At 36.4% G+C, this 12,279-nt stretch overlaps 1 protein-coding gene across 3 annotated transcripts in view; it reads right to left on the bottom strand.

Annotated features, from left to right (window-relative positions):
• The window catches only part of MYBPC1 (myosin binding protein C1), a 78,896-nt gene that overhangs the window by 46,462 nt on the left and 20,155 nt on the right, over positions 1-12,279 (bottom strand). For 2 of the 3 annotated variants that reach the window (XM_054810951.1, XM_054810972.1), the window contains exons 2-5: positions 11,432-11,464; positions 9,482-9,523; positions 3,658-3,693; positions 2,325-2,360 (exon numbers count right to left, since the gene is read on the bottom strand). In XM_054810951.1, coding sequence (XP_054666926.1) covers positions 2,325-2,360; positions 3,658-3,693; positions 9,482-9,523; positions 11,432-11,464 — 147 coding nt within the window. The remainder of the gene's footprint in view (positions 1-2,324; positions 2,361-3,657; positions 3,694-9,481; positions 9,524-11,431; positions 11,465-12,279) is intronic. The other variant, XM_054810961.1, reaches the window with a different exon arrangement.

The following is a 12,279-nucleotide window of genomic DNA, read 5'->3' on the forward strand; positions in this document are numbered from 1 at the left end:
GCCAAGACGGGTACTGAGCAACTCGAATGGCACCAGCATTCAACCATGAGTGCTTTATGGAGGCAATGCGCAAGGGTCAGCTCTTTGTTTTTCAGAAGAGATGGAGGTTCTGAAAACACAAACAGCTGTAAGCACAGACAAAACATGTATGATGCATAGTTTCGGTGGGTATGTCTCAAGCCCAAACTCAGTCGATTGTACAAGCTAGTTTTTCCTTTTTGTCTGCAAAATAGAGTAGGGGTGAAGCTTACTTTTGAACTTTGTTCTCTTCTACCATGACAGAACCAGAGAGTTTGGGGATCAGTGAACACCATGTCCTGCCATGTGCATTGGCTGATATTTTACAGAAAAACAGCTTGTCAGATGGAAATGATTGTGTCATATGTTCAGACACAGCACCTTCTCTTCTGGAAACTGGGATTTTGGAACTGAAAAGGAACAACGGTACTGAGAGAAGCAGCAAGTGAGCAGTGTCCCTAGAACTGTACCAGCACAGCTGTGGGTTTCTGGTCTTTCTGCTCAACAGCCCTGGCTTTGCACTGTGCAGTTACATCTCAGGTAAATACATGCAAAATCACGGCAAAAGCTGATTCCTAACAGAAAAGGCAGGGAGAGCAAGACAGTGAACCGTCTGTCTGTTACGTGCCTCCATTCTGCAGAGATGCAAAGCACGTGTCTCATTCCAGGTGAGAACCTGAGGAGTCCAAATGCCACATCTCCTATTATTTGAGGAGTTATCGCCAGTGCATAGGGGAAACTGAGTAAAGCCAGCGCTGCCCTGGTGGTGCTGAAGAGCAAAGCAAATGTGGAAATGTACAGCTATAATTAACGAAGCCATCTGTCTCTTTCAAATCAGAGCTGCATCTCCCTTGTTCCCCTTGAACTTCTAGTTATTTCAGAAGTGAAAGTAGCTTTTTATAGTATATCCAAGGCTCTTTTGGTTTTGGTTTCACAATTAGCATAAATGAGGAACCAGTCACACAACACTTCTCACTTAGCCAAACCCCAGTCTTGAAATTAAAAGTTCCTTTCCTTGCTCAGTATTTTCTGTAGAAACTCATTTGCCGGAAGTCAGAATTATCTTTCTACTGTGTAGAGGTTACGGCTACAGGAACCTTTTTAACTCATGAAAATTTCCATTGCTCACGAATGCAACACAACTCATGACAACCGTGGGAAAATGCCACCAAACTGGTTTTATTATCCTAAAGTCTATTAGGAATTTTAAAAAGGTATAGAAATGCTAGACAGCTTTGCTATAAAATCTTTGCCTTTCAGTCTTTCAGTGAATTATGAGCGGTGTGCCTAACATCTCTGTATATGTCTGCTTGTACAATATGTCTTACAGGTAAAGACGTTCATGTATATACACACATGTATATACACGTATATGAAAACATATACACAGACATACATGAACAGGAATATATATATAGATAAACATCTATATATACTGTCTATAATCCAGATGTTTAGATTTTGCCAGTATAACATGCTAGTATATGGAAACAACATAAGAACAAGTGATAGTTACTGATGTGAAGAGAATGATGTGACAATGCTCAGTACAGGACCCGGTCTCGTGCAGTAACAAACCTAACACACCATGGGGTGAAATGGAAAAAGGATATTAATAAATGGAAGAAGCTTACATAGAGTCATTAAAACGGTACGACATAAAATAACACCTAAATATTATCATCACCTTTAGATATTAACGTTACCCTATTTATTAAACAAACAGAACAAAACGTGGGTTTGACGTTGGCTCGTGGGCTGGCATAGGCGGCTATGCCAGGTCAGTAACCATGGTTGAAGTACCTGCTGCTCATTTTGTTCCAGAGGCTGCAAATCCTGAAACCACAAAAGTGGGTGTAGTATGCGTTACCTGCCAGGGTAGGAAGAAAGAAGTTATGACTTTGCTAAGTTTTCCCCTCCGTCCTTTGAGCTGTGAGAAGAAGCCATTCTCCTACAGTCTCCTGGGGCCTGTGTGTGGGATTCAGGTAAGTCACCCTGTAGGCTGAGGAGGAAGGGAATAGCTGCGTATCTATCTATATAGAAATAGATATAGATAGATAGGTATGTATGTATGTGTAAAATGCTGATGCGTGTCCTGTCTTGTGCAGCAGAGCCTTCTCTTACTCCTGGTTTAGCTGCTAGAAACCTATTTGCTCTGATACTTAAAAGCATTTCAACAGTTTCAGTTCGATACTCTGTAAACAATGAAAATAAAATTAAATTCTATCTTTAAGAAGTAAAGTATTAATAATAATCGTGTTATGTAAATTTTGGAGTGTTTCATCATGTTTTTCAGGAGGTCTCACCTGAATCTTTTCTTTCCGCTGGCTTAGACATCCCATCTGAAAGGGAAGAGCAATTTAGATGACACCAGCTCAGAGATCACAGTCTAACTGACCTCAGATCATTGGGATTTTAAGAACATTGATTCTTCATGCAAGAAGATTAGACTATTTAGGATCAAACCCATGAGGAACTACTTGAATACCAGAAAAAGGAAGTGAACAGCTTAGGAAGAAAAAAAAAAAAAAAGCAGAAATCTTTCCCCCTTTTCTCTAGAAAATCTAAATTAATTTAGTTTAATTCCCATTCAAGATTTCCTTTTTAGTAGTTCATATTTAGAAGGGTTCCATGAAGCTGATGTTTTTTTCCATGATTTGTGTAGTTCCATATAAAAGATGAATTTATGTTGTTCTATATTTATCTGAGGGGACAGTACTTTGAATTATTTAAATAGTCTATTTATTTACCCAGGTTGAGCAAAATAATTATAAATAGTTAAAATTAAACTTTAGGGTTTTGTGATTTACAGTGGTTTTTATATATTTAGCTTTTACCAATGAGGCCCTCTAGTACTGTAAATCACCGTACTGCTACTGACTTTACAGGTGACTTTCAGCCCTAAGTTAATAATGCAAATAAATTCTTTTGGGAGAAAGCAAGAAAATGCGATTATTTAGGGCAGTGAAGATAATTAAGAGCATGTTTTTCATTTGGCACACTGCAACGCATTTTCTAGTGTTCAAAATTTCTGTTTCATCCACAGTTTATTTTTAAAAAACATATTAAACAAGCAATGGAGAAATTTTCCCCATGTCACATCTATCATGATGGACCCCTGTGCTGTTGCTTTTCTTTTACTGCCAGCTACCAAGGACATTCTATCTGTCAGCTTGGTAGCAATGGCTTGGAGCAGTACATTCAAACTACCTTGTAGGTCATATGGCCTAAGGTGAGGTGGTAGACAATTATGTGGATAAACCTGTTTTGAAGTCATAAGGCATCTGTTTTTTTTGTAGTTCCTGAATTTGCTTTCAAGACTAACCTTAAAAACGCACTCCAGGTTTGTTGATAGGAAAAGGTAAGGGGAGTTGCTTTCAGAGCTGCTAGCTGATATTTTACCTTCCAATGGCAGAAGTTCTACCAAAGATCTCAAGACAGGACTGGAAAGGAACATATCTGGTATGAAGGTCTTGTACTTCTGAATGGAGACTAATTTAATGTAGGGCGCTTCAAAAAGCTTTTTCTCTAATTAGTATGTTTTGAGTTCAGTCCAATGGTTTGGACTCTTTCTTCATTAATAGTCAAGAGAAAAATACATACATACATACACACACAAAGCACTGTCACACTCCTAACCTGCTGGTGGAGTACTAACTGAAGTGTCATCTTCATCTGTGAAAAGAGATACAAATAGAAAAGTACATAAAGAAACTGAAAGCACAGGCGATCATCTGCTTTAACACAACTAAGTGAAAAAGTAAAACCTGCAAAAGAAAGGGAAAGAAGTCATAATAGTCAGGAGCATTCACAATGGAAGCTTCAAACTGATGAAGAAAGCTTTGCATAATTCAGTAGCTGAAATGGTAAACCTTAATGTTTCAAGCAAGTAAAAGAAAAATGAGATGTGGACTGTGATCTATTATTAAATCATGAGTTTATATGAAAGCTGCTGAGTGGTTCTGTTTGTTAGAGATGTAATCCACAGTAAATACAAAAAAAGCCACAATGAAATCAAGGTCAATCACATATCTGACCTGAGGAAGATGCCATTTCTCTGATGTCCATGTCTGCAATTAAAATGTGCACCATATATGCATTCAGCATCATTAAATCAAGATATGCAACAGTTAAAAATAGTCCCCTGTATTTATACTTTGTAACTTCTGTATTAGAATATTAATTTAAAATACAAGGAATAAACAACTCATTTTTTCCCCATGTTATAGGAGAATAATATAAAATGAGGACAGAATTATTATCATCACACTGGATTTTCCTTTTAATCACACTAACAGTTGACCATCCTTGGGTATTAAATCACCACAAGAAATTGTTATCCAGGTATTTTAAAATGTTTAATCTCATAAAATACCTTGAGGTATACATTTATGTAAATCAAAAGCCTGAAAAAACATGAAACTGGCATTAAACCTGAAATACAGTAATCATGATTATTAGAAAACCAGAATAAGGTAAAGATTATCTTTACAAGAGTCTTCTACATCTCTTTGAATTTTAGATGTTGACTAGAAACCTCAGAGATACTAGGTTTTGATAAAAATATGCAGAAAGTCTTAGTGTCTTAAAAGCCTAATGGTAAAAAAAAAATAAAAATTACCAATGTAGTATTTGAATACACTAGACGTATTTAGGATTTAATACATATCTAATGTAAAGGTAACATGTCTCTTTTTTCCTTTTTTTTTAGATTTTAGATTTGGCTTTCCAGAATCAAATTTTAACTCTGTAGTTATCCTTTGATTTTGACCTTAAAGTTATAATTTGTCTATGTTTTCTCACAGACAAATGTAATAATTATGACAAAACCACATACAACATATAGTTGCATTTTTGTAAATATTGGTCATATTAATTTTTTATACTTCCTTAACCACTGAAGGCTAATTGAAAGTCTGTTAATATAACTTAACTATTTAGCCATAACATTTTACTCATTCCTTTTTAATGATTCATCAAACTTCTTTTTAAAAATCCCCTGGGAGGAGGATGTCAGTCGTAGGTCTACACATGAAGGATTAATGTGTTATCTTAACAAAAATTATTTCTTACTCATAGCAAAAAAAAAAAAAAAAAAAAAAATTGTTTAGTGAAAGAGCTCTCACCACCTGCGTCATCCAATGGCATAAGCAGACGTTGAAGATGTTGATTTTCAGTGAAAGCACAGTAATGATAAAGTCATGGCAGATGTTTTAACATATTGTACTAGCAACTAAATGAGTGCAAGGCTAAGTAATTCCACTGCAAATCTTTCTCCATATTTCATGAAAGTATAAAGTGTACTTCCAGCTCTTTTTGTCAATAATGTCACCATTGTTGTATATGATGGCTTGAAGAAGTACTGAATATTCTTTCTGGCCAGAAAAAAATGATTAAACATTTGATGTGATGCACCCTACATGATGATGTATAATAATCACATTATTAAAGGACCACTCTATTTGACTTCTATTTTCTTTAAATGTTTGAAAAACTAAAATAACAGAAAGATGGTATTAGTTTTGCAGAGGGATTGCTGAGGTTTCTTTTCAAACAAAACATTAACATCAAACACAAACAAATCAAAACAAACAAACATTTCAGAAGTATCAGAATGAAAGCATGTGCTGTAAATGGAAAGAGTATGAAAACAATACATGCAAGTAGGATTGTTGTGACAAATGAGTAATTATCGATCCATAACTCCATATATTGAATAAATATGAAAAATGGTTCAACAGCTATAACTGATTTGCTTTCTGTGATGACTGATTTTCTATGCTAGCAATAAATTCTTTTTAAAGGTAACAAAAATCACAAAAATACCAGACCTACCTGTAGAGCTATGATATTCAGTTCACTATCCTTATCTTCTGCAAATAAACTTTTAATGAAATACATTTAGCAATCTGTGCATGACAAGAGCTAGGTGTGAAGAAATCACTTCACTCATCTGACAGTAGGATGTATTACTCTACGGAGATTTTTGTTCTTTGCCTTCTATTCATCTATGACACATTTCATTAACTAATAGGATATTCATGTTTATTTCCTTGTAGCTAAATGATCACATTAACTGAGGACCAGGCCTCTTGGAGCTCCATCAGGAGGAGAGTCTTGTAGGAGGAAAGTACACTCCATATCTCAGAAGTAGCTAATGTAAAACTTTTTTATACTCACAGTTAGTGAGTATACCTCAATATTAAAATTTCTGACTGCTGACACAGCAGGAGTGTAGAAAAATCTGTCAAAATATAGGTAATAACTACTGATTTATATATGAACTACTGATATCAAGAATTTTAGATCTTCTTTCCCTTGATCTGAAATCTTCCACACAAAAGTGGAAGCTGCTCTTCTGACTTCAGTCACATTGTTGATAAACTTAATGTTTTGCAGAAGTGGTAAAATCATATTAATGTATTGTTTTACTTTTCTATTTTTTAGCTGTTTAAAAGAAGACTTGAAAGCCATGTGTCAATGCCAAAAGCCGGGTGCGACAGAACTGAAAAGGGGAATTTTGGAATTGACTCCAGTGGAGCAGCATCTCAAACTTGATTTAATCCACTGACAGAGCCGGTAAACTAATTAATCTTTCTTTGTTGTTGTTGCCTGTTCTCACACACCGATGACCACGGGAGAGATCTGACAGGCGTATATAGGCGGAGTGGTGAACAGGGGGGCAGACGCTGTTTTGCAGGTGCGGGTGACTTCAGAGCGCCTTGACATTTACCTGTGCTACTGCACACCGGAGCAAGTGCTCAAGGCCATGGCAGGAGGTAGATAAGCACCACAACGAGCGAACCCTTGTCTTCATGGTACGTAAATAAATACAGAGTAACTCAACCAACTGGCCTGAATAATTTTGGTTTATGCTGAAATTACCAAGAGTTTAAGAGTTGCCTTCAATTACCCATCTGGTTTGCAAAGAGTATGCAGCAGTCCCATCGAGGGGACTTGGCACTGTGGAAATGGTAAACGAAGTGCGTACATACGGCAATGGAAGTTTTAGTAGAGAGATGAATGGATAAGTGAAACCTGAAAAAATACGAGGATGAAGCATGCGAACGTTTTAGTAGATGGTTGGATGGAACCTAGAGAAAAAGGTATTGGTAAAACATGCAGAAATTTTAGTAGCTCTCTGAATGACTGGATGTGACCTAAAAAAGGAATGAGCAAATTGGTATTAAAATTCAATTATTATTCCAGCTAGTGGGAACACAATTATAACAACATTCAATATGTAAGATAATGCTAAAATTAAAAACAAAGGCAGAAGAGTTGAAATTGAACGAGTATGGGATAACATAGTAAATTTGGTGGGATTTCTGCTGAGTCACTTTTTTTCTCTGAAAATAAAAAGGATGATCATACATATCCTGAATTTTTTACAACATTATTTCAGATATTTTTGAAACTAGAAATGGTATAAAAGATTATTCTGTGCAAGAAAATTTTATTTTTGCTGCCCTGATCTACTAATTTTCATTGAAATAACCACAAGATAACAAAGAATTTACCACAGTCTGCCATTTCTTAACTTTACGGAGAACATAAAGGAACACAAATATGTAATTTCACACAGACAACAACTACTAAAAAGAAATAGAACAGTAAACCAGACACACAGATAGGTACACTTTATCTTCCTAACTTCTGCTGTTAACTTTGTCTTAGAAATGAGGTGAAAATTATGGACTATGTGGTTTACGTGGACTACCAAGCTTTCTTTCCTAGCTGCCAGGTTCCAGCCCAGCCTAGCTGTGGTGCAGAGAGGGGCTGTCCCAGGTTCCTGTGGTGTGCTGTTTCTTATAAACTATCAGCAAAAAGGTCACAGGTATTGTAGAATCGCTGTGGAATTCAGACATGAAATCTTTCCCGTCTCATCCCATTCAGGGGAGTACCCAAATCTGTTACTTCTGAAGCTACAGAAACAGGTTTCTAAATAGCTTATACAGAAGTTAACCTCTAGCTGCTCCTGTCCTCATTTCCTTGTTGAACTGCTCACTTGCTAGTGTAAATGATCTTGGACACATTGGAAAAATGGAACCTTTTCCCATTTTGTGAATTATGCTCACCATTATAAAGGTTTTCTTCTGGCAGACAAACATGAAGGAATCACTCTAAGAAAATATGCTTTGCCTTATTTGGTGATATTCTGCAACAAACAGGAGCTGATAGGAAAAAATGCACTATACCTAATTAAAAAAAAAAAACAAACAAACAAACAAAAAACCAACCAACCAAACAAAAAAAATACCAAGTGTCTGGCAATGACATCTGCATTGCTTTGCAGAGGTGACAGTTTCACCGGAGGGTGTCAGAAGGTTATTCTTTCTACATATTGGTATTCAGACTTTCACTTGAATTCTTACTGAGGCAGCTGCTGCCACCATGGACTGAAACTGGAAACGCTTCCCACCCTAGGATCTCAAACAATTTTTTTGGTAGCAAAATCCTCCTAGACAGGGTAAGCACCAAGAAAGCATTTTTGCCCTTAGGAAGCACCTGTGTTCTTCACTAAATTCAAACCAGAAACATAATCGTAATAATGTATAAAAAGATAATAGAAGTATTTGATAAGATACCTACCATGTTTTCTTTTTTATTCAGTAAAATGTAGACTTGTAAGCAGTGGGGAAAACACCATTCATGTTCAGTTTGGGAACAAACATTTCTTTCATATCGAAATTAAAGCAAGCAGAAGTAACTGCTGGAATAGCTTGAGGCAAGACCTTCATCTTTTTTCCTATCATTAGGCATGCAAATTAATCCTGAATTGTGTTTCCATTACGAAGATGACAGATTTGATTACTCACATGAAATTTTGTGTGTCAAAATAATTGCTCAATGCAAAGACAGCTGGCAAAATAACATGCACTGAATCTTGGTTCAGCATTTTTATTTTCAAAGGGGTACTTGAGTCACACACTCTCAGTGTTTATATTTTGACTTTGCTGAGACAAATAGCCATGCATGCCTTTGCCAAATAAATCTGCAGGTATCAAGTATGCATCCAGTCTGTCTAAAAGGCAAGATTTTGTCTGGAAGAGACCAAAAGCCATAATACATTTTCAAGCAAGCCATTTCTTGATTTAAAAGCTACCAATGTGCATAGTACCTGAGTTTTAGCAAGCTTGGTCAGTGTCAACATCCAGGCTCATTTAAACGTGGCTTTCTGCTCATGCAAATCACTTGAAATTTGATGTATTAACTAACAGTCTATATAAATACTGTTGCTAAAGCATCAGTCTTGTTTGCAGAATTTTTGCAGATACACATAAGTATCACAATTTCCTTGTGCTGGATAAGTCATGCAGAAAAAGGATCCAGGAAGCTTCACATCACACTTCTGAAATTTGGCACCGAAATTCTGAATTAAAGCTCAAGCAATCCAGCATCAGAACAGCATTTAGGAATCTTCTCTTTACTACCCATTTTTAAGATATGATTTCAGACTCACCTTTACCCTTTCCAGTTCCACCTTCCTGTGGTGTTTTTTGTTCTGTGTAGGAAGTACAAGTATATTTTTGAGAGGATCTTAAAGTAAAAAGAAAAACTTACACAGCATTAAAAAATACAGCAATATTGTGAGTTCTGCTAGTATTGAAAAACCAAAATTTAAGAATTATTGATATACGTGTATATGTAATATACAGTTGTAATCCCATAAAGCATTTTACAACTCTGTGCATATCAATGCATTTTCTATGTTTTGAACAAGTTGTAGAAGATTCATGTTCTTATACTCAGTGGAAGAAAAAGATTGGGTTTTTTAGAAGTAGTGATTCTTAGTCTCTTGTTCTTGGGCTTATTTACAAAAGCCTTTGAAATGAGTTACATATTATTGTTAATTTGAATGGAATTGGATCAGACATGAGATACTGCCAAATATTAATAGTATCCAGAGCTCCATCACCCTAATTGGTTTATCCTTAAGATAAAGTACACCACAGAAAGAGTGTATTGAGGGTGTTCAGTTAAGAATTAACTTTATCATAATCTTCATCATTATCATAGTAATCTTTCCTAGGCTAATTGGTTTCCATTTTCTTGATCAGAAGAGGTGTCAGCTTGTCCTCTACTCCAAGCAGGTGAATGTGAATTATCTTTGACCTTGTATGTATTAGAAAACTCGGACTTTTTTTTTTTTTCAACAAAATAAAAATTTCTATGCCGCTTTTATTTCAGGACTTGATAGGATTCCTATTCTCTTTGGTTTCCCATCTCATTCAATTTGCATACAAGGCAATTTAGAGAGTTGTTAAATCATATGAATTGTACTGTCTTCAAGGTGTAAGCACTCAATATTTTCTTGCCTGTGAACAATGACTTTCTGTGGCAAACTTACCTGTCAAGTGGCTAATAGAACATGGGTTTGGATGAGCGTCAACGGACTAACATTGTTGAGATGGAGCTTCTGAACATGAAACTTTTAAACATGAAACTCCTCGTGGCAAATGATACTACTACCTCCAGACTTTGTCATTTTTTAATGAAAGAGTCTGTCATTTAAACAAAAATGCCTTGAATCAGCCTTGTAAAATGCCAGTTTGCAAAACTGTAAGTAAATGCAGGTTTAACACCTGGAGAGTATTTATTCTGCTTGGCGTTGCTGTTAAACTACACAGAGAATAAAACTCACCAGATGGTTACATTAGACATGCATAATGGATATATGTATTAACCAGCAGAATATAACTCAAGTTACTCAATGCAAACAAAATCCACAAGGCAAAGGCTTGCCTACCTTTTCCTGAAACCCTGGTCCTTATGAATGAGTTTCACCTCACCTAACTTTGGCTTCCTGGAAGTTATTCACCCATTCCAATCTAGACAACCAAAGTCCTCAGGGCAATTCCCGATACATAGACATCCAGTGACATTTTAGATAGGTTATTCAGGAAATGGCCATTGGATGAGCGTGTATGGCCCAGGATCTGCTCCACTGGTTATGGGTGGAGCACTCTTACTTAAACAACTTAGACAAGATACCTAATCTTAGAAAAGGTTAAAATTAGGTGAAATGAATCCCATGCTTGATTCTGTCAAGTTTACTCACAGAGTACCTTCGAGGAGAAATGAAAGGCAATATTTTGGTAATTGCATGCTTTTCAGCATCCAAGGAGACAGTATAATTTAGCCACAGAATTTAAGCAGTCATTTTCTTGTAATCTAAAGGACATTTTCATCATTACGCCAACAAGTGTCTTGCAAAAAAGAATTGAGCCTGAAAAATCAACATTCAGGCAAAATGATGTGAGAATATCCTGTTTGGGCAGGTTTTTTACTTTTCTTACTATCCTCTCACTTTCAAAGGGACAATGAGCACAAATCATATTATGGCTATACAGTATCTAGTTTCATGCAACATGTTAGTGTTACAGCACAAATTAGCACTTTTTACACTAACCTGGAGCTGGTGGTGCACTTTCAGTTTCAGTCTCTGAAAAATGAGAAGACAGATATTCAGCTTCAAGTAAAAGCAAATATTTTTCACACATTTGGTATATGCTTGTTGAATTTGGACCCAGTTTGAGTTCATTTAATATTTTAATACAGTTCTCAATTTTTTCTTGATTTCACACATGCAACACATGGCATCTTCAGAGTGACATGGTTAGAGGCCTGAAGCTTATGCTGTGTGAAGAGAGAGTACAGGACAGTCTGGAGAGATATAATACTCATAGAATCATAGAATCATTTAGGTTGGAAAAGACTTTTAAGATCATCAAGTCCAACCATTAACCTAGCACTGCCAAGTCCAACCACTAAACCATGTCCCTAAGCGCCACATCTACACGTCTCTCAAATACCTCCAGGGATGGTGACTCAACCACTTCCCTGGGCAGCCTGTTCCAATGCTTGACAACCCTTTTGGTGAAGAAATTTTTCCTAATATGCAATCTAAACCTCCCCTGGCACAACTTGAGGCCATTTCGTCTTGTCCTACTTCTTGTTACTTGGAAAAAGACACCAACACCCACCTGGCTACAACCTCCTTTCAGGCAGTTGTAGAGAGCAATAAGGTCTCTCCCTGACATGTAGGTCATCTACCTGCATGCATTCATATTAACTCATATAGGTGGGCCCCAGTACATTTTGGGACCTTTTAGCAATTCCAGTTTAGGCCAATTCTGGAACATCATGGAATTCAAGTTGAATTTGAAGTTTGAGTTTGATTTAAGTCAATTGGTCTTGAACCTATGCTTAAATGTGTAACTTAGCACATTGATATGCTTCTGTCAGTTAATAGCCTAT

This window comes from Grus americana, chromosome 1 (assembly GCF_028858705.1).
Source record: "Grus americana isolate bGruAme1 chromosome 1, bGruAme1.mat, whole genome shotgun sequence".
Taxonomy (NCBI): Eukaryota; Metazoa; Chordata; class Aves; order Gruiformes; family Gruidae; genus Grus; species Grus americana.